Source organism: Natator depressus, chromosome 4, assembly GCF_965152275.1.
Source record: "Natator depressus isolate rNatDep1 chromosome 4, rNatDep2.hap1, whole genome shotgun sequence".
In the NCBI taxonomy this organism is placed as follows: domain Eukaryota; kingdom Metazoa; phylum Chordata; order Testudines; family Cheloniidae; genus Natator; species Natator depressus.
The window spans coordinates 128,062,659-128,089,015 of NC_134237.1; the positions used below are offsets into that span (position 1 = coordinate 128,062,659).

The following is a 26,357-nucleotide window of genomic DNA, read 5'->3' on the forward strand; positions in this document are numbered from 1 at the left end:
TTTAATGGAGAGGAATCTTCAGGAGCATGCAGTTATTACACTGTTACATAGAATCACGGAAAGGTAGGTCTGGAAGGGCCCTCGAGAGATCATCTAGTCCAGTTCCGAGTGCTGAGGCAGAACCGAATAAATTTAGACCATCCCTGACAGGTGTTTGTCTAACCTGTTCTTAACTTCCAGTGATGGAGCTTCCACAGCCTTCTTTAGAAGCCTAGGCCAGTGCGTAACTATCCTCATAGTTCTAACGTTTTCCCTAATATCTAGCCTAAATCTCCCTTGCTGCTGATTAAGGCCATTACTTCATGTCCTAACATGTTAGTTTCAAACAAACCAATTCTGTGGCCACTATCTAGGAAGAATAAACTAATGTGATATCTGTGTCCTGTCATTTACCCCACGGGATCATGAAAATGAAAGGGGTGAAATCCTGGCCCCACTGATGTTAATGGTAAAACTCCCACTGTCTTCCACAGGCTGGGATTTCACCCATAACATCTAAGTACAGATACCACTTGATAACAGGACTCAGAGCAGACAAATTAGTATAGCTGCTACCTTCAATAGGACAGCTGGCTCTTCTTCTGTTTCTAGTCCCTCGGGACCTCTCTCTGCGCTATTCTCATGGGTGAGGTTCACTCACCTATTGGGTGTCTGTGTAAGTCTCTTCACACCGTGGTGATGCTGCAGAGGGGAAAGTGTGGGTGGGGTGGCCCTGCAGAAGGGTCTCTGTATGCCATGAAGTTCAGGGGGTCTTTGTGCTGGCCCTGAATTTGGTGGGCCAGGGCAGGGGACATGGAATTCATGATTAAATGGCTCCAGTGTCCAAAAAACCCAGCACAGAGGAGATGGGTTTTCAGTTTGCACCCTGCCTGTATTTTAGTGGCTAGGGGGTGGCTTTTCTTTCCAGCTCCCTCCAACCACACAATGTTCGATCACTTGGACTTTGTGTAGGGAGGGATGAACTTCATCCTTGTTGTGCCATGTGATGGCTAGAAAGGATTGTTCTTTTTGTGATTGGGGAGCAACAGCCTGATCCTACCACGTAGCCTTCAATAGGAACAGGAACCAGCCCTGCATGAGTGGAAATTGTGGAAACGGGTATCTGGGAGTCAGAAGATTTGGGGTCTATAACCTGCTGTACCACTGATTCACTGTGTGACCTTGGGCAAGTCCCTTAACCCCACTGTGCCTTCATTTCCCCATATGTAAAAGGGAGATAAAAGTAGTTAGCGTCCTTCATGGGGTGTTGTGAAGCTTAATTCATGAAAGTTGCACAGAAGAGAGTTCAAGGTTCTAGCGTCACTGTTTTCCACAAAGGGTGTGTTTTGGTTCTGTTTTGAGAATACTGATTTCCACGAACAAGCTTTACCGTAATGAGCATGCAGTTGGGACACTCACTGAGAGTTATTTGCTACTCCTTTTTGCCCGTGTGAGTCATATTAACTCATTTCAAGTTCTCTCAAAGACGTTAAGGTCAGCCATTTGGTTCTGTGCTCTTTAATGTCTAGCCCCTAGAGCTGGAGGAAAACTTTCATTCAAAAATGCTTCCCAGCAAAAAATGGCCTTTTTTCTACATTAAAATGTTCATGGCAAATTGTAGTTTCTTTCAAAATTTTCTATTTTTGATGAAAAGAATGAAAAGAACCCTGGTTTTCGTTAAAAAAACCCACAACATTTCTGTGAAACAAACTGAAATAAAATTTTAACTGCCTTTGAAAATTTTCACGAGAAATACCATGTCTGACACTGTCTACTGACTGCTATTTGGTAGACATGTAATAATGATATTATACTACAGTAATCTAAATAATAACCTTTTGGTTTGGGCATGTATTATTATGATAAACTGTGACACAGGGAGGTTGAGTGACTTCCCAAGATCATACAGGGAATCAGTTGCCCAGGTGTCCTGACTGCCATTCTCTTGCTCTTACCACTAGCTTGTGCATTTGAACATCACTGATTGCAGCCAAATATATGGCGTGGCTCTTTTGGAGAGGGGCACCAATGAAGTGTGTTAAAGCTGTTGACCTTGACAGGGCAATGTCTTATAGTTAAGGGCGGTGGTTATCTGTCTAACCTAATCTGGCAAACCTGTAGAAGTGGTCTTAGCAACTTCTTTAGGTAACCTCTCCACACCTGCGGAGCCTGTGGGGGCGGGGTTCGCTGGACAGTGTTGCCATGGCGAGGAGCCCTGCTGCGAGGGGGACAGGAGCACTCTTAGTAGCGTGCAGGGTCAGGTTTAAGCACTAGGTTCAACATGCCCATGCCTCTGTCTTGGCAGTGGGAATCACCTAATGATTGTACAATCCCAGCCCACCACTATGTTCACCAAGGACATTAGTGTGCGGGCCAGAGGAACATCCCTTGGTAACAATGGCAGCAACTCCTAGGGATTTCCTTGGGTGCTCTGCACCTTGTCGGATTGAGCCCATGTAGCCTCCGCCAGGAAGGATCACAGAGCACTCTACCAATATGAAGGCCATGGTCCCCTTCTTCACAATGAAGGGCACTTTACTCCAGGAGTCGGCCCAATGATTTCAATGTCACTATCTGGAAAGTAAGGTACTACTCAAGGTGTGAGCAAAGGGAGAGTGGATCAGAATCTGGCCTTAACTGATTAGGCTTCACTCTCCCCCTGCTAGACACGGAAATAGTATTACTCCCATTCTGCAGATGGGGAAACTGAGGCACAAAGGGATGAAGGCCAACATTTGCAAAAAGCTCATTCATGTTAGGTGCCTTAAAGATTGGCTCCCCCATGTAAGACATCTTGAGATCCCTTGGAGGTCAGAGTTGAACTACTCAGCACCTTAGATAAATCAGGCCCTGAGCATCTCAAGCTGGGCATCTAAAAATGGTGGAGGCACCCAAATTTATGGCATACTTTTGGCCTTTGCAATTTGAGCAAGGCCACGCAGTGAGTCAGTCCCAGTGCTTGGCATAGAACCCAAGTGTCCTGCAGCTTAATGCTGTGCTTCAACAACCAGGGCTGGGCCTTTCAAGGAAGCCTATGGGAGTTCGGTGCCCATTGAATTTCAGTGGGATTTGGGCATCTAAGCTCCTTAAACTCCTTTGAAAATCCCAGCCTAGATCAGCCTGTCCTCTGAGAACATTGGTGACAGCTTGTTGGGGAAAGAGTCTCAAAAAGTCTGAGTTTAAAAGTAGGGTTTGGGTTATTGTTTTTTTTTTCAAATAGATGGGAAAGACGACACAGCATCAGTGAGCAGAGTGGACAATTGTATGGACTGCTGGACCCGTAGCAGTAGCTAGAAATGCTCTCCAAGGATGCAATTCATAGCTGTGCAGAATGCCAGCTAAAGGTCTATGGACTGCTTAAGCCCTAGGGTGGATTTGATCCAGCGTGAGTTGCTACAGAGGACATAGAGGCATGTGAGGCTTATGATTAATTAGTAGCTAAATGTGAGCAATAACATTAAGTGCCATTTTTCACCTAAAGGGGTTAATCATGTGGCACATTTCACAATAACAAAGCAACATTTTTTCATTGCACTTGTGTAAAATGGATTTTGTTGTAGAAATCAAGGACACAATGTTCAACTCTGGAGACTGAAACCTAGGCACTCAAATCCGTATTTAAGCCTTTGTGTAAAGAGACCTGATTTTCAGAGCTGTAGAGACATCCGCAACTCCCATTAACTTCAGTAGATTCACTCCTGATTCATATTGGTGTGAGCAGGGTCAGAATCAGGCCCTCTATATGTAGCACAGAGTATGTTGTCTGATCTGGTGGCACATGGACCTTGGTTGTGTGACCCATAGACAGCAAGGTGCTGTAATGCTGCTGAGTGAATAATATCATGTACTCCTTGTGTCCTGATGGATCCCAGATTAGTTCACCAGTCCTGCAGGCCTTACTCATGTGAGTAGTTCCACTGAAGTCAATGGATAAAAGTTGCAGGAAGGACCCACTAATTAGCTATAGTACTTCTGGGGTGGTAGGGCAGTAGCACTCTGCACACTGCATGCTGGAAGGGGAGGGGATATATTGACCATGGATACCCTGATTCTTATTGGGTATATTCTTATGGGATATTAGTGTCCTCCCAGGGAAGATAGGACCTTCTTTTAAGGACTCATCCTCCCTCCCACTGCCCACAGTAAATTGCATAGTACTCCATTTATTTACTCCATCTGAGTTCACTTTATTTCAATTGTCACATTAAAAACACGTGAGAGAACAGATGCTGTTTCATTGATTTCATTTATTTATTCATTTTTGAAGTTGAAACTTGATAAAAGCAGGAAGCCTCATTAGGCAGCAGGGTAAAATCAGGCAAGGCCTGGTTATCCAGGACTGTTAGCAAGGGGTAAGGCAGGAGGTGAGACCTGGAAGATCTCTGTCATAATAGTTTGGGAGGGGGAAAAAAATGAATAAGACTGATAGTTACATAAACAAAGCATAAGAAAGGCTGCAAAGAGGAGGCAGGGATCTTTCCCTGGGAGCCTCCTACTGCGAACACTCCGATCTCTTGAAACTCTTGACAAGAGAGCCCGGCACCGTTTCATGCGTCACCTCGCAGCTATAGAGGTTGTGCTTGTTGTACTCATCTTTCGTGAGCGTCAGGGTGCTGCTCAGGCTGTACGTGCTGTCAGAAGTGTCTTGCTGCTTCTGGCTGGTGACGACACCAGTCGTGGTGGCGACATCATCCCTTTTCCAGACCACGTTCAAGGCACTCGGGTAGAAGCCGCTCACCAGGCACACCACAGTGGCAGATCCCCGAGACAGCTGGTCGGCTGATGGATGAAAGATGAACACCGAAGGCTTGGCATTTTCTCTACCTGCAAAAAAGGAGAGCACAGAATATGGTGTTAATGACAACTGACCTAGGAGTGGATAGTTACACTGAGCACGGACGAAGCCATTCACAATTATCAGGCCAAATCACTCTTGCCTTATTTATGTGAGTAGTTCATCCATGAGCGACTGAGGCAAGCTGGATTTGGCCCATTAACTAATTCATCCTCCAGATACTCTTGGTAGCTAGGGAAGTATCATCATTATCCCCATTTTACAGATGGGGAAACCGAGGCACAGAGCGGTTAAGTGACACAGCACGTCAGAATAAAGAGGGAGTCAGTGCACATAGACCATAGAGGATATCAATTCAGGTTTAAGAAAACACAGGGCCAGGTCCTCTGCGGGTGTAAATCAGCACAGCTCCATGGACTCGAATGGGTTATTCGGATTGACACCTGCTGAGAATCTGCCCCGTCATACCCAGTTTCATTTTGCTTACTACCTTGGCACTGCTTGTGTGCAGAAGTGCTTCCCCTGGGAGGAAGGGCTGCACAACCTGCTCTGAGTGACGCGAGAGCCTTTGATGTGAGTGTGAGAGACTAATTAGTACAATGCCCTGGAAAATAGCCTCACCCAAGAGATATCAGGGCAAGGTGCCAGCATGACAGCTCTGGAGGTTAAAGTCCTGTTTATCGACAGACAAGATACAGCTCATGTAGCAGTAGCAGTGCGAGCTTCCCACCACCATGCCTATATCCCTCAATCCTGAGCTAGAGGAAGGCTCTCGGAGGGTGAGACGGTCCTTCCCCTTCAACCCTGAGTCTCTCTGCTGAGATTGCCAACAAGGATGCAAACTTACCAATGCCATGTACATGACACCATGAACCCCCCTCTCCACTGGAAGCTGCAATAAGCCCCTGTGACCTAGAGGGGAAAGGCTCCAGGGGTGAAATCTGGGCCCCATTGAAGTCAATATTAGTTTTGCTATTGACTTTACTGGAGCCAGGATTTCCCTCCAGATCTCTCTCATTGCCAGTCCCCTGAGCCATCTAATTCCTTAGGGCCTGTTTTTCAGAGGTGCTGGGCACACGTCCCTCCACTTAAAGTCAATGGGAGATACAGGTGCTCAGTACTTTTAAAATCAGAAACCTGATTCTCCTCTCACACCAGCCACCTGCATGATTCCATTGCCTTCAGTTGAGTTGACCCATTATATGCAGGTGGAAATAAGAAGAGAATCAAGCTCCAGATCCACAGAGGATTATTAATATTTTTCCTACTGCAACTGTCATATACGACTAGAACTGAAAACTCAAGGATCTGTTATAAAAAATAGTCAGTGTGCAGCTAGAGAAAGACATGAAGTTAAGACTGTGGCAGCCTTTAGCATAGCCACTTGGAGTGAGTGTTCGTGTACCTCACTTTGTGTCACATAATCACGAAATGGGCCAGATTCTGATCTTGGTGTCAGATGTAAATCTTAGGTAACTGAGTAAAATCTCTCCCCGTATGTCAATATTCAGACTCTTGAAAACTAAGACCCAATCTTGCAATCCTTCCCCAGATAATACTCCCCCTGATTTCAATGACAGTTTTGTCTGAGCAAAGACTGCGGGATCAAGCCCTAATCTTTGTAAAGATCTGAAGAAAACATAACACAGATCACATCTTGGAAAACCAAGTCAAAATCATTCAGTTCACTCAGTCTCCTGCTTTGCTGCTGTATAAGCTAAAATAATAATATCTAAGTACTGAACCTAACAAAATCGGAGCCCAGACTTTTAAAATGTCTTGGGATTCCACAAAAACACTCACATATATTTTTACGCTTATCTTAGCAAATGTACAGTATAAGACAATAGACCTGATTCTCCTTTCATTTAAACCAGTGTTAAACTGGTATAACCTCATAGCTCCGCTAACTTCAGAGGTGGAGTGAGAGCACTTCTGATTTCAGTGGAGTCACACCTGATTTACACCAGTCTGAGAGGAGAATCATGCCATCTATATCTATATCTATCTATATCTATGGACAGATAGATACCATACATTTGATAGCCTCTGTAACACATTTGAAATAACACATTTGATATATTATACTACAAACAATATATAGCCCCAAACAATTTTTTAAAGTATTTTTGACTTGTTTGTGAAAATCAGTAATTGGAAAAGAGAAAAAAAGAAAAGAAAAAAAATCATTTCATTGGATTGTCCTCCACAATGGCCTTATCACTATATTTTTTAAAATTCAAAATATAAATGAGTAGAGCATTGTGTCAAAGCTACTGAAAAACATCTTTTATAAGATAATCAGTAAAACAAAAACTTAAAATATAGGAATCAATTGTATCCATTTTTTCCTAGTGCAAAATAAAAATATAGCTTACACCACTGCTACACCTGCTTTCATAGATACGTTACTATAGTTGATATGACAAATGTCAAAATTATTTTTGTAGCTCTTAAAATAAAATTATTTAAAACAATTATGAGATGCATTGGATAGATATACAGCTAACAATGACTAGTGAGGCAGCTAACTTAAACCTTATCGAATACAGCTAGCAATTAATAATGGAGGATAATTTTGTCAGACTCTACCATACTCTAACGACAACATATTTTACATTTTCCTCCGCATTTGTGCTGGTGGCTTCCAATTAACTTATTTTGTGCAGGTTAATTATTATTTTAACAGGAATGTTTGTCCGCTCTTTAGGTAGGTTTTTAGTATTTTCTCTTCATTTCTTAAACTATTTTTTTCTAAAACTGGACTTTTCTTGTTAACGTCAGTCTAATCTATTTTATCAGTCTAGTCCAATCTAATCTGTTTAATCAGTTGTCAGTGTGTTGATCACTGTGGCATCTGGGCACACCGCTTACATTATTTGAGAGACAGTTTGCAGTTTCTCTTAATGGGATGTACTGCCAAAATGCTGAATTAAAACAAAAACACTTGTATATGGCTTGATCCAAGTCCTACTGAAGTCAATGGGAGTATTTCTAGTGACTTCAGTGGCTGCTGGATCATGACCTTCGTTATGAAACTTTGGGATTTTTCCACTTAAAATCTATAGATAAGAGGATGGCTGAATTTTTACTAATAGTGTTGATAGCCTCAGATGAAGACCGAAGACCAACACTGTCACTAGCCTACAATTCAGCCATCATATTCTTGTTTGTAAATAAAATTAGACTTTTCTTTAAACGTTCCCCGTTGATTTTTAATCCTTACAATTAAATGTACGGATTTGACAACTAACGACTGGGAATGGGGTGAGACAGCAAGGAAAGGGACAGAGAGAAAAAACAGCATTTTTCCACATTTGTGCATTAAATCAAGCAAAAACAAAGGGGAGTAATCACAAATAAAATGTACTTACGTTTTATCTCCAACTTGGTCCCTTTGCCAAAAGTGAGCCACAGTGATTGTCTATAACCTTCCTCTTTTACAGAAACCTTTTTATTGCACAACTAAATGGGCTCTCAATTGTAAGTAGGTTAATTTACGTAAAATGGAGCAGTTTAACCCAAATTCCATCTAGGGAGGTGGAAATATTTTCCACTCGTGAGGATAGGGATATTTTATATAAATACTTCACATATCTACAGCCTCAGTCATTTTGTCAGTGATCCCATTTCACGAATTACAGACAAAAATTGTGAATATGGACAAATTGGACATAGAAAATCTGAAGAGAGTTCAAAAATGCACTTACGTTTTATCTCCAACTTGGTCCCCTTCCCGAAAGTGAACCACAGTGAATGCCTGTGAACTTCCCTCTCTACAAAAACCTTTTTACTGTGAAACTAAATGGGCTGTCAACTATATTTATGTAAAATATAACAATTTAGCCCAAATTTCATCTTTGGAGGTGACGGTATTTTCTGTCCTCAAAGACAGGGTTATTTCATACACTCTACAAATCTATGATGAGAGCAATTCTGTCGGCACTCATATTTCACAAATTGCAGATACCCCCCCTTCCAAAAAAATTGTGAAAATAGCAAACTGGACAAAGAGAATTGGAAGAGAGTAAAAAATGCACTTACGTTTTATCTCCAACTTGGTCCCTTTGCCAAAAGTGGCCCACAGTGATTGCCTATCAACTTCCTCTCCTACAGAAACCTACTTACTGTGTAGCTAAATGGGCCCACAGTAGGCTGGCTAATTCATGCAGTATGTAACAATTTAGCTCTAAAATTCCACCTAAGGAGGTAGAGGTGTTTTCTTTCCTCAAGGATATGTTCATTTTATATACTTTACCAGTCTCATCTCCTGGTAATTCTCTTAGCATTCTCATATCACCAATTACCCCAATGCAAAAAAACCCAAAAAACATGAAAATGGACAAATGTGGCAAAGAAAACTGAAGAGCACTGAGAAAAATGTACTTACGTTTGATCTCGACCCGGGTCCCTTTGCCGAAAGTGTACCACAGTGCTTCCTTGCTACCTGTTCCCTCTACAAAAACCTCAGTTCCTCCTAACCTAGGCCATTAGATGTATCAGTGGTACAGTATGTTTTAGAAATATGGGGCCAGAGCCTTTGTTAGTGTAAATCGGCATAACTCTGTTGGAGTCCCAATGTTGGAGAATGGGGAATACTGCACTGATTTACATCAGCTGCGGGTCTGGCCAGCAACATTTTTGACCACTACCAGACGTGTAACATTTACTGAATTTCCCTGGTCTGGAGTGAAAAGCAAAGTCCTACTTTCTTCAAATTAATCTCTTTTCTATTACAGTTGAACTGTATCTGCCCTGAAAACCATCCTTTACCTGCAATTTCCAACACCAACAGATATTCACTTTATAATTTGACAGTGTTAACAAAGACAAATTTAAAGACAGAATAGACAGCGAAAACAGAATCATTTCAAGGTACTTACGTTTTATTTCTACCTTGGTTCCTTTACCGAACGTCCACCACAGTGATCAGTTCCTATCGCCTCGCTGTACAAAAACCTGACAGCAGAAGGGGAAGAAGCATTTGGTTCGCTTGCTAAAGCTCATTTCCCCTATAAAAATGTTTTTTTCCATTGTGCAAAACTGAGACTTCAGTGCTAGGTCGAGTGACCTTGGTTTCATCATCTATAAACAGTCAAGAAGTTAGATAGAAGTTATGATCAGATCAATACATCCTATCTTCTCTCCCGTCCCTCTGCTCCCACGTCCTCATTGACACATATTGTAACCCTTGTCACGTGCTGTATTCCCTTGAAAGCAAAAATGCCGAAACTATCAGACATGGGTCCAAGTGCAAAGTTTGGATCCAGATTCAAACTTTTCCAAAGTTCAGGATGTTCAGATGCAGGATTTTGGTTCAGTCCAACTGCAGAAAATGTAGCTGTAATATTGAGCGCACCACCCAGATTTTGCATGCGCTGCAGAGCTTATTTCACATACAGCAAACCATACAGTGACAAAATACTTGCACAAACAAATGGGCAATGGACTTGATTCTGCTCTCCCTTACGTAGGTATAAATTAGGAGTTACTTCATTGAGATCAATGGAGTTATACCAGTGTTAGCATGGAACTTGCTGGATATTTTTTGTACCAGGCCAAGGAAGGGTACGGGGCCTAGAAATTCTTGCATAGAAAAGGACATATGCAGTTTGTGTTGGAGCAAAGCACTGCAACTGGGAACTTTCTAAGGTATGACAGAAGGTTGCCATGGTGCACAGAATGCTGATCTAGCATGATTTAGCTGAGTGGTATTGAGACTGAACTCAACTGGTGCTCAAACACTACCAAATTAGGTGGCGTTTACCTACAGCTCAGAGAGATGTTGAGGTGAGATTGTGTTTGGGGGACCTGGCTGCATGCCAGTTATCAGTTCCTTCATCATATTCACAGCACCAGCTGTCACATCATTATCACTGGGGCCCTCTGTGGCAATGATCTCCTGCTATTGAGGTATCCAACAGCCAGGTCTGTTCTGCAGTCTGAATAAGACCTCTGGGATGATGGAGTTATTGGTGAGAATAACTCTTATTTCTTGAATGAGTCTGACGAGTTGTAGGGTTCTTTAGAAGCACTTCTAATCCCCAGGGGGACAAAATAAATAAAGGCTAGCAACTTCCTCCAAAGATGCCAATTTCCGCCGTTTATAACCAGGGTACCTGAGACCATCCTATCTAGGCCGAAAACCAAAAGGCACTCCCTGTTCAAAGTTATGCAGTACCTTGAGAAAGGTTAGCCCTGACTGTACTAACCCAGGCCAGATGGTGAAGGACCTGAGCCCAACACTGAAACCATCCTAGGTGTCTCCAAAGTGGCTGAGTGTAACTCCTTTGTGCCTAGGGATAGCTCTGCTACATCTCCCACTCCCACCGTGAGAACCTGCTGCTCCAGGTGGTCTTAGCTCGTGGTTAAAGATGTCAAGACTCAGCTTGCCCTGCCCCAGCCTGTGTTTCTAGATGACAGGATGCAGCAGGATGGAGAATACATTCATCCTGATACTTCACGTCTGCATCAGAAACTACCAGACCTCCTAGGCAAGAATGAGAGCTCGGGAAGAGAAATGGTTGTCTTTTCAGAGTCTCCTGCAGGGGAAAGATGGGGCATTGACGATGCTGTTCACAGAAGTCATGAACATGGGCTGGCACCAGGTTTATGATGTGGCACGACCACAAGAGAGGGCCACAGTCAGCAGGGGTATCTCTGTCCTGTCGCTGGCAGGTGTGACCAGGTAGATGTCCCCACGCTCACTCTGCTTGAGCTAGCGTGCGAAACGTAACAGTGTGGCTGCAGTGGCCTGGGCTCGCCACCCGAGTATGAAGCTAGGATCTTTGAGCAGTCCTTTGAGATGCTTTGGGCAGGGGGTTGGACTAGATGACCTCCTAAGGTTCCTTCCAACCCGGAGATTCTCTGATATTCTGTGATCTTGGGCAGGGTTGTACTGAGAGGGCTAGCTCAAGCCACTGCCTGTGCTGCTGTGGCCACACTGCTATTTTTAGCGTGCTAGCTCCAGCAGAGCTAGCCCATGTAAGTCTGCCTGGGCTGGGCATTAAGCTCCCAGATGGGGTGGTGATGAAAACAGGGACCAGGTGAGCAAAGAAACAGACTCTAAACCTGAAAATTTAGAAGCTGAATCTGAAAATGCAAATGAGGAACTGGAGGAACAAGTGATGAGAGATCTTCTTCACAGGCCCGTTTGAGAGAAGGGCAGGTGCAATTACGGTGGGATTTTCAAAGGAGCCCAAGGGTGTTAGGTTCCCAAATCCCATTGAATTTTGGCCTCTAACTCCCTTAGGCTCTTTTGAAACCCCTAGCCTTAGAAGCTGTGAAAAGAGGGCAGGACCAGGAGAGAATTTTGATCAGTTTGAAAAAGACAATTAAAATGGTGAGGCTGAGGCAGGCTGGCCGGGGCTGACCACAGGGGAATTTCTCCCTCAACCCCGAGTATATGAAGGATTTGTGGCCTGATCCAAAGCCCATTTAAGTCAAGGGGAGTTGTCCCACGCGCTCCAACGGGCTTTGGATCAGGCCCTTGGCTACTGGAACACGTTTTGTATTGAGCTCTCTGGGAGGGGCCTAGATGCTCCGGTGCTAGCTGTCAGTGTGTGACCGTAAGATACATTTTCTGAACATTTCCTTCTTGCCTGTGTTTGAGTTTTCAGTTGTCTCTTTTCATTGCATGTTTCTGCTTCTTTCTTTTCACCTCAGTTGTCTTTGCCTCCACCTTCGTCAGAGTCTATATTCCGTCATTATTATTTTTATAGCTGGTGTAACCGTTCCCTCTTCCCTTGCCTCCTTCTCCTCTGCTCTCCCTGTGTTGTGTTCTTTTCCTCCTTCACCCACATTGTCATCCTCTTGCTTCTTTTACTAATCCTGCCTTCCGTTTTCTCACCCTCTGGCCCTGTCTACACTAGCAAATGGAGTGCAACGTTGCCTCATTGCTTACACCAGCACAAGGGCAAGTGTAGACGGGGTCTCAGACATTGTCAGCACTTTGTCCTGAAGCCCTCCTCTGAAATGCCCGAGCCTGGCCTCCACTAGTGCTTGCGCCATCGGGAGTCCCGGAGCGTCCGCCATGACACTGAAAAGTGGGCACCACATTTAATAGTGTAGAGGCAACCTCTGTGTACTCTTCCCAGCTCCACAGACTCTCCTGCCTCCCACCCACAAATCACACACACATAGGATCCTACATGGCATAGACAATACCACACAGACACACTCTCCTCCCTCCCCTGCAAAAAAAACCTTGCTCATGATCTCCTGACTCCCCACAAAAGTCACGTCCCCTCCCAGTCCCCTATAACTTACATGAGCTTGCTTTCTCTACAGATCACTCTCTCTCTCTTCCCCACCCCCTTTCTCTCTCACACAGAGCTCTCTTCCAGATTCACACTCACACAAACATACAGTCAACCCCTTCAGACACAAGCTGTCCCCCTGTACACTCAAGCTAGCTCAGTGGGGGGAGGGGTAGCTCAGTGGTTTGAGCATTGGCCTGCTAAACCCAGGGTTGTGAGTTCAATCCTTGAGGGGGCCATTTAGGGATCTGGGGCAAAAAGTGGGGATAGCTCCTGCTTTGAGCAGGGGGTTGGACTAGATGACCTCCTGAGGTCCCTTCCAACCCTGATATTCTATGATACAAGCAGTGCCACCTCACATGGAGTCAGCCCCTCACGTACAGGCAGTGTTCCCTCACATACAGTCAACCCCTCTCACACAGGCAATCCTCCCCCAGATACAATCAGCTGCTTACACACAGGCAGTCCCCCCTCAGATACAATCAGCCCCTCATGCACACACACCCAGAGGCAGTGCCATCTCTCCCACAGGCAGTCCCCCCCCGAAACACAGGCTGTCTTCCTTGCATGCAGTCAGCCCCTCACACCAGGCAGCCCCCTCCTCCCTTAGCAGCCACACCCATATGTCCCCTCCTCTCCTCTCCACACACAGGGCTTTTGATACTAGAAAGGAAGCAACAGTTTGGGGGCCTGAGGGGCCCTGGCAGGAACAAGCCAGCCCTGCCCTGTTGCGGACTCTGGGCTATGGAACTCCTGCCAGCCATGTGTATGGTGCCTGTTCCCCACAGCGTGGATGGATTGTGTGTACGCACAGTCGCAGAACCGCGTTGCAGGTAAGTCATCTCATTTCCCTACATCCCTCGGTTGCCAGAGCATTTTCAGCACATGGATCTTTCCCTCCTCCCTGCCCCTGTGATGTGTTCCAACATGGGGGTACCAGTTGTCTCGAGGTGATCAGCCATCAGCATGACCCTGCCTGTCGTCTCTTACTGAAGAAGGATCAGGGTGTCTTTACTCTGCCGGGGATAATTAATATCAACGCAGTGAGGGGTGATAACCTTAGGCTCTGGCTTTTCAGTGGAGGGGTTCTGTTTGCAAGAGGCCCCCTTTGACTTCCAGAGAAGTTACACACAAGGGGCTTGGTTAATACTGTGGGCACTGAGTGTGTGCCACTGCGGCTGCAGGCAAGGGCGCCAGGACCTTTGTAGAACGGTGGGCGGGGGGGGGGGCAAGGCCAAAGTGCCCCCTCCCTTAGCCTGGCTGGCTGCTCTGGCAGTGAGCCAGCTGCCCTCTCTTCTGGTGCCACAGCAGCCCCTGGTGGGTGAAAGGTGTAGTTGCAGTGCCTCCCTGGCAGAATCGATTGTTCTGTGAGGGGGAAAACATTCTGCCGGGCGCCCTAAATTCTGCACTTATGTTTCTTTTGTTAGAAAGTGGAGTGCCATGGCCTCTGGCCCCCCCTAGTTCCGGCGCCGGTGGGGGCAGCTGAGTTCCCAGCGGCATTCACCCTGATGAAGGGCAGGTGGCAGTACTGCGTTCCGCTCCCTCCAAGGTTCTGCCAAGGGGAGTGGGCCTGTGGCTGCCGCTTCATAGCCTCCAGGCATCTACTGGGTGGCCTGGCCACTCCCCGTTCGCATGCATCCACCTACACTGGTTGAGTCTGAGCCCACTGACAGAGAAGGGCTGCCGGCGGCTTGTGCTATTGAGCTCCTACCCCAGGCAGGCTCACCTTCTGCCTGGCTTCCCTTGGGGGAACCTAGGAATGAATCTGGCCCAGGGGACACAGCATGGGGACCTGAATGGTTGTGGTGTCCTCAAGTCTTTGCAAGGGGGTTTGCAGAGCCCTGATCTCAGCTCTTGACAGGTGCAGGAGCTGCTTTCCAAATCTTTTGTCTTTACGTGTATTTTAGGACCTTAAGCAGCTTAAAATATTTAAGTGCAAAGTTTTTACATTTCAGCAGTGGGTCCAACCCCCTCCCAGCAGGCTGCAAACATCAGCACATTAAAATCATGGGATGACAGAATAGCAGGATAATAATTAACACCCACTACCAACCAAAAGCCTAAACAACCAATGTGTAACTCTAGTGATGGGGTTTTTGTGAACACCATAGACAAGACCTGATCCGAAGGCAACTGAAAAGATTTCTGTTGACTCCAGTGGCTTATTGAACCAAGCTACAGAGAGGCAATGAGAAAGAGATCACAACAGTGGCCTGTGAGAGGAATACAGTTTCTGTTTATTGAGCTGGAAATGATTTGATAAAAGATGGAATCTCCTTGAGCAAACATCGATTGAACAGATCATCAAAATGATACATCAGGCTGCGTATTACCATTTGTAACAGTCACAATACATACAATACATTGTGTTATGCCTCCCTCTGGGGGCAATTAGGATGCTCTGCAGTAGTTCATTTGATACCATCTCAGAACATACTCAGTTGCAATTAATTTATCATCGTCTACAATATTCAGCATAAGGCTTGTTATGACTCCCTCTAGTGGTAATTCATTTACAGGACTGTCACAGTTGGAAACATATTAACAAGCAATATAGGAATATTTTATTTTGATTTGTAAAAATGTGTTGATCAGAAAATATTCTAAATGAATGTACAGCATTAAACCATGATTTCTTCACAAAAAAGCTTTACAAGACGAGTCAATGAAAAGACTGAACCTCCCTTAGATGCCACCACTCCACAAAAAGAAACCTCAAGTATTCTCACCAGAAAAAGTCCTGTATTTTTTGTATTTACAAAGGCTTTTTCTTGAGGGGATATTTGAGGTTTCTGTTTTGAGAAATGGTGATAAATGGGGGAGCTTAGTTATTTTAATTGGCATTGACTCAGTTTGTATATTTCATGGGTAATGAATGTCTGGTTTGAAGCTGTAAATTCATTAGCATGTTTTCTTATCAGAACTTTTTTATTCATTGAAATAAATATATTTTTCTTTACTAAGTTATTAATGTCCAATGTTTCAAGCCTTCCCCATATTTCAATGCCAGAAGCACTGAAGAGAATTCTGCTTGCCACTAGGGGGAGACCTAAGTCTCATTACCATATACTGTACAGGATTGTGACGATTGTAGATAGTAATAAAATTGATGCCAGTTCTGCATGTTCTGACAGTCAAATCTACTGAGTATTTTTAAACCATGTGTCCAAAACACACTATCTGCTTTGCATCACTGTACCCAAGTGATGCATACTGGCTTTTCTGAACAGTTATGAATGTTCCAAATATTATCTTAAAAACAGAACAAAACAAAAAAAATCCACTCCATATATTTTAATCCATTACATGAGCCAACGACTTCAACAATATTACAGGTTTCAGAGTAGCAGCCATGTTAGTTTGTATCCGCAAAAAGAACAGGAGTACCTGTGGCACCTTAGAGACTAACAAATTTATTAGAGCATAAGCTTTCGTGAGCTACAGCTCACTTCATCGGATGCGTAGAATGGAATATATATATATATATATATACACAGATAAGTTAGAAGTTACCATACAAACTGTGAGAGGCTAATTAGTTAAGATGAGCTATTATTAGCAGGAGGGAAAAAAACTTTTGTAGTGATAATCAAGATGGCCCATTTAGACAGTTGACAAGAAGGTGTGAGGATACTTAACTTAAGGAAATGGATTCAATATGTGTAATGACCCAGCCACTCCCACTCTCTATTCAAACCCAAGTTAATGATATCTAGTTTGCATATTAACTCAAGCTCAGCAGTTTCTCGTTGGAGTCTGTTTTTGAAGCTTTTCTGTTGCAAAATTGCCACCCTTAGATCTTTTACTGAGTGGCCACAGAGGTTGAAGTGTTCTCCTACTTTTTTTTTTGAATGTTTTAATTCTTGATGTCTGATTTGTGTCCATTTATTCTTTTACTTAGAGACTGTCCAGTTTGACCAATGTACATGGCAGAGGGGCATTGCTGGCACATGATGGCATATATCACATTGGTAGATGTGCAGGTGAACGAGCCCCTGATGGTGTGGCTAATGTGATTAGGTCCTATGATGGTGTCACTTGAATAAATATGTGGACAGAGTTGGCATCGGGCTTTGTTGCAAGGATAGGTTCCTGGGTTAGTGTTTTTGTTGTGTGGTGTGTGGTTGCTGGTGAGTATTTGCTTCAGGTTAGGGGGCTGTCTGTAAGCGAGGACTGGTCTATCTCCCAAGATCTGTGAGAGTGATGGGTTGTCCTTCAGGATAGGTTGTAAATCTTTGATGATGCTCTGGAGCGGTTTTAGTTGGGGGCTGAAGGTGATGGCTAGTGGCGTTCTGTTATTTTCTTTGTTGGGCCTGTCCTGTAGTAGGTGACTTCTGGGTACTCTTCTGGCTCTGTCAATCTGTTTTTTCACTTCAGCAGGTGGGTACTGTAGTTTTTTTTTTCTCCTGCTAATAATAGCTCATCTTAACTAATTAGCCTCTCACAGTTTGTATGGTAATTTCTAACTTATCTGTATGTATATATATATATGTATATATATCTCTTACTATATGTTCCATTCTATGCACCCGATGAAGTGAGCTGTAGCTCACGAAAGCTTATGCTCTAATAAATTTGTTAGTCTCTAAGGTGTAACAATATTACACCGTGTGGGCCAGATCCATAGCTGGTATAAATGACATTGACTTCAAGGGAGCTACACTGATTTACACCAACTGAGGGTCTGGTCATGTATGTCTCCAGTTTATTTTGGTACAATATTTCCTTGATTTCTTTAATCACATGAAGGCATTAACATAATATATAAAGTTATAGTTGTGGGATGAAGCCACAATTTTGATTTTAATTTTTAAATGTATTGTCTAATTTTTTTTACTTACCTTACAGCATTAGCCAGATAAAATGAGCCAGCAAAATTACTCCAATTAATCTGAGCTGCCCAACGTTGAGCAACAAACTGTATGTAAAAATAAAGAGAGTGAAATGGAGCAATTATAAGTAGTCGGGATGGCAGGGATGCATCACTTAGGTATATCGCTGCAAGGCGGATGGTGTGTGCTATGGTTCTCATGTTTAAAACTGAAGAACGGATTTGTTTAAACTGTTGCAGAAAATATTGAGGTATTTCCACCTGCAATATTCATATGCAGTATATTCAGCATAAGGCTTCTGACACCCTCTGGTGGCGATAAGGGTGAACTGCAGTACTTCATTGTGGCCCCGATTCAGGAGGGTTCTTTAGGCACATGTGCAACCTTAAGCAAGTGGATAGTCCCATTGGCTTGTGTTGACCTTAGTGTTGCCCAGATTTTGGCATTGAATATTATTGTTTGGTTTGAGGAAAATCTGCCCAAGGGGATACAAACGTAGTTTAAAGTTATCACTTAGCAGCTAGTCAGTGATCCCTGTGGCAGTGAATCTAACTAGCTTAACAAATCGAAAACCCTTCGAAAAAAATGAGTCCACTGTCTCCTTAGCCTGAACTAGGACAGCATGATCAGGCCCAGGATAAATCAAAGGAATATATTTGAAATGTTGCCTCCAATAAATGTTTTTCCAAGATTGTTACTGACTCTTAAGGAAAAGTTTTCCCAGGCTAGGGAAGACCATTCTGACACCCTCTTTGCTATTAATGCACTGAACTAGTTGTGGAATCAAAGGAGATCTAGGTTTTGTAGATCCATGGAGTCATTAGACATTACCCTGCCGGCACTCCCCCTTGCTGGGGGAGCTACTGAGAGTACAAGAAAGAAGCAGCAGGCAGGCTGCCTGGTTAGTCCATCTGATACTTAAAAATTGCGCTAGCAGCAGCCAGAATAAAAACAATTAGCATTCTTCTAGCACTGCTAGGATATCAGGTTTCTCTATACAGTCATATCTACCAGGTTGTTCGTGTCCCTACCAGAGTATTATAATAAGGTTTGGCCTCACGGTAACATGCAGTCAGTGTTTGTGTGTGTGAATGAGAGAGAGATACTGCCCTCTAGTGGCTGGTCCACAGATTAGATAAGGGACCTGCTACTAGTGTTTACCGTTATGATTTCCAGTACCACCCACAATGGACTGGGTACACTACAATGCAAATGTGACTCGCATGCTCGCATTGCAGCATTTTGTGGGCTATGTATGGGAAGAAAGAGTGTGGAGAATATGTTTTTTGTTTTGGGATACTCTGTGTACCTGCAGATTTATCAGAGCCAGGCAGGGAGACTCTGCTGGATGGGCCAGAATCATGCAGAAATTGGTGTGGGAGGCACTGGGCGTGCCTGTTAGCTGTTTGAAGCTGCTTAGGTGATTTTCCTTGTGTGCAAGCCTCTGGCAGGGCATACCTAGTGCCACTCTGAGAATGGAACCAATGGGAATGCAATGGGAAGGGGAGGAGTTTATAAATAGGGGTTGGAGTCAATCAAACTGAAGAACTCAGCAATGGAGTGGCATAATGACTAGAAGGATCTGTTTTATAGATTGTGTTCCAGGGACTTTGGAGTTTTGTTGGATTTAAACTGCAGGTTCCCTCACCCAACTGGAGAAGAAGAAGACTGGAATTGCTGCAAGCTGTGCAGACCCTTGTTGCAAAGACTTAAAGGGAGTTTGAAGGAGATTGTGGAACTAACACTTGTTCCCCAGCTTTAAGGAGCTGGTGCGCCTTGCAGAGAGGTTGGACGCTATTCCACAGAAACAGAGAAGGATAAATCTTCCCAGGAAAGAGCCCTAGAGGAGTGTGAGTATGTGCATGCACTTACTTCCACAAGTTCAAATGTAATATATAATTAACAAGTATGAACATTTGGAGAACAACCACCCTACAAAAGACTTGTCTTATAAAAGTTATTGATAATAGTCACGATGGTTTCATGGGTTATAAATAACGGATGGAAAGATAGATGTAGCTTTAGTAAATGCTTTTCCTGGAGAGATTTGTGTCACTTCTGTTCTCGCCGAGATTTAACTCACTAGAATGTAGAACAAAGTGCTGAAAAGCTTCAACTCTGGTCTGTACCTGGCGGAGAGGTTAGCTGAGGTACAGGAAATGATTGATTATGCCTAATATTAGCAGAGTGCTTTCCCCAAGCACCAAAGATGGCACAGTCCATGCCTGTAAGGAAGCTTTTAGCCCAGTGGTAAAGGGCTGTATTTTGGGGAACAGAAGCATGAGGGTTCTAGGCCCTGGTGTGCTGTATGTGTGAGGGGGGAGTTGGGGAGTGTAGTATTTGCAGAGGTGGTTCTTGCTCCAGCACACAGCTTTGTGACTGGGGAGGTGGGGATGGGTCCCTGGAAGGCAGACGTTAGCAGCGACTTTCCTAGTGCTTGCTGCCTTGTGCTGTGCCTCCGGAGACTTGAGGAGACCCGGAGGGGCCAGTGAGCGTGGCTGGTCATGCACAGGCTTCCGGGAATGGCTCTGCCCAGCCCCACAGTCAAACCCAAGCTGGTGGTCGAGGTTCTACTGTGTTTTAACCTGTTTCCTGGGCATGATGAGTTAGCTGTGTGCAGGGGGCTGTAGACACTCACACAGGTATGTCACAGCTGGATTTGTAACACTGCTATAAGGGAAAAGCCTCCTTCTACACACTGATAAGGGAAACTGATGCTTTCAGCTATGATGTGGGTGGGCCCCAGGGTCTGACCCAAGCCCTGCCTCCAAATCATATGTTGCTGAAGCACTGACACTGACAGAGATTTTGGGGTCTGAGTCAGCACAACCTCCCTTGGAGTCTGAGAATAAAACAAAATATAAAATAATATACATATATATGCAGGCTAGAAATCTCAGTTGTATTGGGCCTTATCAATAGTGACAGGATTTTTTTACATTTTTATTTAATTTCAGTGTCACATGCCTTGTTGTTTTCAATCACATGAAAAATATGTGTATAGATAACACCTGAGGAGCGCACATGATCCTCAGGTGGTGTAGACTGGCAAAGTGTCACTGAAATTCATTCACGCTGGCTGAGGTTCTGACCCAAAATATCTACACCCCTTGGTTTCATTTGGGATCATTTCCTTGTTAGTCTCTCCGTTATTTCTGCTTGCCTGTAATCCAGAGCACTACCAGCCAGATGCCATGAGCCTGTGTGATCAACCTGATACATCTCAGCTGGCTGGCTGACTGATCAAAGTACAGGGAGTAAAATGGAACAGAGAAATACCACCTGGGGATAGCTGATGCAAAGAAGCTGCTCTGTGTAAATTTACATATGATTTAGACTAAGTAGAAAAGGGTCAAGTGAGCAAATGGAACATCACTGAAGTAGTAAGACAGCAGGGCTGCTCCTAGGGCTGCTTTCCCACTTAGCAATGAAATGATGTTGGTCAGAATCAATGGGAACTAATGTCCTCAGCTTTCAGTTTACATTTCTTGAATGTGGCGTTACTATCACACTGTAAATCCCCTCCCAAATACCTGCCTGCAGGAAATTAACTCATGGGCCTTTGCCTTGTGTTCAGGCTCTGATGTCCTGTGATCATGTGGCGTAGACAAATAGTATCCTGGGTGATCTCTCTGCATTTACCCCTTCACAGGGGAACTGCACAGGGCTAATGTCTCTGCTATTATTTATGATGGGTGAAATTAGCCCCCACGCAGAGGGCCAAAATAAGACCCACGCACCATTTAATGGCTTCAGTGGTCCATCTGTCTAGTGTTGGCTTTTTGCACAGGGGTGAGTTTTACTGTATCATCGAAGAGCGACCCAGTTGTGATGCACACGTGCATAGGGGTAGCTGATGTGAGCATGGGGGTCAGAACTTTCACTCCGAGTTTCTTAGCAGCCGTGGGAATGAAAGCTCAGATGTGAGGCTCAATAAAAAGGGCAGAGAGATCACCCCGTATACTATTTGTCTACCCCACATGATCACAGGACATCAGAGCCTGATGTGGTTGACTTATAACAATGTGCTTCTGGGATTGAAGATTCAGGCCTCTGCAGCCCTCCCAGGCTTTGGACTGACCATTTCTCTTAATCCTGCAATGTTCTGACAGTCTTCTGGGCATCCAGGAAGAAATATGTTTTGGGGATCAACGTGTAAAACCATTTAAGCCATGAAAAAACAATCCTGCAGCTCAAATGAAGTCTAATCCCTTTGGTAAGGAAGGAAACTTCTCTAGCAGCAAACTTGGCTTGACCATCTCCTTATTTTTATTTGCTTTGCAAGTAAAGGAAGTAGGAGAAGCACAGGGGAATGAAGCACTGGCCCAGGCAGTGAAGCACCTAAAGGCTGTTCAACACTGGATCCCCAGAGCCCGCGTAGCAGTTGCACTGAGAGGGTGACTGTTTAGAAAGCAGCTGTTATATTGAACTGCACAACACAAGAGGCTTTTATGTTGGTCTGTATCACTGAGAGAGGGGAGCTAGCAGCTTGCTGGCAACAACAATCTCCAGCATCTCCAGAATTTAATGCTGCTTATTATGAGAGTGAAATCCGTTCCAGACCCACTGCCTCTGAACTGGGCTGGGACCCCACATTGCAGGGTAGAAGCATGGCAGATAAGGAGTTCAGGAACTTGTCCCAATTTCTTATGGTACTGGGATAAATGGTTCGTTCCATCAAAGATGAGGCTGGAACTGGCTTTGCTGCTGACAGTGACTCGGTCTCCTGGAGAAACTGACAGGGATTCTGGAATCTGAATGTGCAAAGAAAGTACAAATAAAGATGCACCTCTGGCAAAAACAAATAAACTCTACTATGTTCCCATTCACTGCTAATAGTCACATTTTAATCAATATTGTCATCTTAATGTGAATAGATTTAAAACTGTAGATAAGAAAAGTCACTGGTCTCATTATAAAGTCAAATTGTATATGGCAACACTTTGCTTTTTCAAGTCATTACCTGCTTGGTTTGATTCTTACTCTGGATTCAGAGCACGAACAGCCAAATGAACTGAATTTGTAAGATCATTCTGATGTGTTTGAACCGCACAGTGCTGATCAATTAACGATGGAGAGTGACACGCAATGTTTATATCTGCGCAGAGCAGCAGGGAGAGATACGTCCGTTATGACTATGCCAAGCTTCTCACCTTTACCTCTGGAATATAGGCCCAGCTTTTAGACATATAAGGACCTATTCTCCCTCTTGAGGCATTGGCGACTCTCAGTGAGTTAGTCAATCCTGCAAGGGGAGAACGGAACCCATAGAATTGATTTATTTGCCTTGTTTCAGAATATGGATAGTGATCTTACTGCTGTATTAGCTTGCATAGATTCCAAGGCCAAAAGGGACCATTGTGACCATCTCGTCTGACCACCTGTATAACACAGGCTACAGAACTGCCCCAAAATAATTCCTAAAGTAGATCTTTTAGAAAAACATCCAATCTTGATTTCAAAATTGTCAGTGATGGAGAATCTACCATGTCCCGTGGTGTAAATGGTTCCAATGCTTAATTACGCTCACTGTTAAACATGTACACCTTATTTCTAGTCTGAATTTCTAACTATTGGATTGTGTTCTACCTTTCTCTGCCAAACTGAACAGCTATGAAATATTTGTTCCTATGTAGGTACTTAAAGACTGTAATTGAGTCACCCCATAACCTTCTCTTTATGAAGCTAAATAGATCAAGCTCCTTGAGTCTGTCATTATAAGGCAGGTTTTCTATTCTTTAATCATTCTTGTGGCTCTTCTCTGAACCCTCTCCAGTTTCTCAACATCTTGCTTGAATTGTGGGCACCAGAACTGGACACAGTCTTTCAGCACTAATCTCACTAGTGCCAAATATAGAGGTAAAATGACCTCTCTACCCTTCCTCAAGATTCCCTTGTTTATGTATCCCAGGATCGCATTCGCTCTTTTAGCCACAGTGTCACACTGGGAGCTCACATTCAGCTGATTATCCACCATGACACCCAAATCTTTTTAAGAGTCACTGCTTCCCAGGATAGTGTCTCCCATCCTGTACACACAGCCTGCATTCTTTGTTCCTAGGTGTATTCATTTACATTTAGCTGTATTCAAATGCATATTATATCACCTCCTTACCCCAATTTTACTGTACATCACTATATTTAAGTGTTGCCATTTGGTGGCCATTATTTGGAAGTTCGGCCTCATTCGTGGATTGGTTTGTTCTTATACATTGAATATGAATGTACACAGATTTATTTAAAAGAGCTTTAAGAAAAGAATCAGGTGCCCTTAGACATCTGCTAGCCAGGTCACTTTTTGTTATCCAAATAGTAGATTGATCTCTCATTCTATCCAGTTGATCTATGCACAGAAATATGTATTTTTAAAGGTTAACTATATTTGGATTTTAGTATTTGCAGCTGCCTGGCACTTTATTTACTAATAAGTTGATTCCCCAATGGGTATTTATTAGACATAGCTCATTTAATCATGACAAATGGTTAGACACATTTTAGAACTTTAAAGACCTACTTTCATTACATCAGTTCCTCTTGTCAGTGGGTTCTTCTGTGTTAAACATTCCTCATAGACGCCTAAAATACCACTAGAAAATTCGTCCCCACACTGGTCTCCTTTGTGCTCTGCCTTTTCCTCTGGTTATGTTTGCAGTGTTTGTTTTGAAAGTCATCTGCTGCTGCTGATAAAATCGCAATGTTGGACCCTGTTTGTCACCTCCCTCTTTGAATCCTTCCATTGGCTCCCCCTTGCCTCCAAACCAAGTTGAAGCTTCTCATCTATGCATGTAAGCTCCACTCAGGTGACCTCTCATGGCATTTCCCTGCACCTACTCCTGTCCACCAACGATGCCTTCCCCATTCATTTCCTTCCCCCACTCCCATTTCCAGGCCCCACATCTCTGAGTTGCCTGCATAGGCCTCTCCCCAGAGATTCTGCCTACAAAAGTTGCAGCTGATGGTGACTGTCTCCTGGCAACCCCGGCAGGGATTCTGGAGTCTGAGTCTTCGCAGGGTATGTTAAACTTAATAGATTGAGCTCCTCGAGTCTGTCTCTGTAAGGCTGGTTTTCTAAGCCTTTAATCGTTCTCGTGGCTGTTCTCTGAGCCATCTCCAGTTTATCAACATCTGTCTTGCATTGCGGGCATCACAACTGGACACAGTATCCCAGCAGCGGTGGCACCAGTGCCAAATACAGAGTTAAAAAACCTCTCTGCCTTAAAGTCCCATGTCTTGATTTATTTCAAGAGAGGGCAGGTTGTGTTGCTGTCCCCCTCCTCCTTGAAGGCTCCTGCCACAGGTGGCCAGCTTTAAGTTGCATTCAAGTCTCCATAGAAGCTGCTGAGTCAGCAAAATCTCTGCCTTCTCTACAGCTGTTACCCCTTTCTCTCTGTCCTCCACAAGGAATTAATCCTCTTCCCCCTCCTCAGAGCTGCCCCCTTCCTTACTAATCAGCTGTACTTCTCACTCTCATTGAAGCCCAGTGCCCACCTCCTACTTGCCACCTTCCACAACCATGTCTCCTCTCACTCTACTTGGGATCTCAAAGGCTGAATCTTTTGGCTGAAGGAGTCCATTAGATGTGATTCTTCTCCACCTGCCTAATTCATTCCCTTCTCCTCTTCACCCTTCTTTCCTCCAACACTTCTCCCAGGTCACCAACTATGGGTTCTCTCACCTACTCCCCTCCTATCTGCCGGACTCCCTTTCCCCGCCCTTTCCTCTGCCTCTCCCACTCCTACAGTTCCTTCCCCATATTGTTCAGGAATGCACTGGCATTCTCAAAAAACTAATCCTTGACCCCACCTCCTTGACCCCACCTCTGTCTCCAGCAACCAACCCATCCCCCTTCTCCCATTCGCCTCTAAATTCATTTTGTACTGTTGCCTTGACTCACTCCCTCTGTATCATGCCTGTATCCACTCCAAAATGGGTTCTGCCTTTTCCACTCTCCTGAGACTATTCTCACCAAGGTCTCAGACAGCCTCTTCCTGGCCAGTCTCCAGGCCTTCACTCCAGCCTCATCCTCCATGAATGTTCTGCAGCTTTCAATCCTGATCATTCTCTTCTCCTTGGCATTCCTGTTCTCACCTGACTTTTGGGGCTCTGATCTCTCCCTCAGTCTCTTTTGGTTGCTGCTGCTTCTCTCTGTGGAGTCCCATGGGTTCTGTCCTGGGTGCCTTCCTCTTCTCCCTGTATGCCTCATAGCTGGGCAACCTCATCTGCTTACAGAGGTCCAGCTATTTTATGCTGAATGACTCTCAAATCTTATCCTCACCTGACCTGTCCCCGTCAGTTCAGTCCTATGGAGCAGCCTGTCACAAAATGTCTTGGTGGCCCTCTTGTCAACAGCTTGAGCATTACGTGATTAGAACCAAGTTCCTTATTTTCCTTCCTAAGTCCTCTCCACATTCCCCATTCTTTTTTGCCCTTGACAGTACTGTCATCCCCTCACTAAACAAGCCCCCCCCCCCAGTCTGGTGCTCATGGTCTGCT

At 44.3% G+C, this 26,357-nt stretch overlaps 1 gene segment (V, D, J or C); it reads right to left on the bottom strand.

The window, feature by feature from the left end:
* Nucleotides 1–4,340: 4,340 nt before the first annotated feature.
* The window catches only part of LOC141987009 (immunoglobulin kappa light chain-like), a 42,722-nt gene continuing 20,705 nt past the window's right edge, over nucleotides 4,341–26,357 (bottom strand). The window contains 2 exon segments of the V gene segment in view: nucleotides 4,341–4,803; nucleotides 9,658–9,717. Of these exon segments, the coding sequence occupies nucleotides 4,472–4,803; nucleotides 9,658–9,717 (392 nt within the window).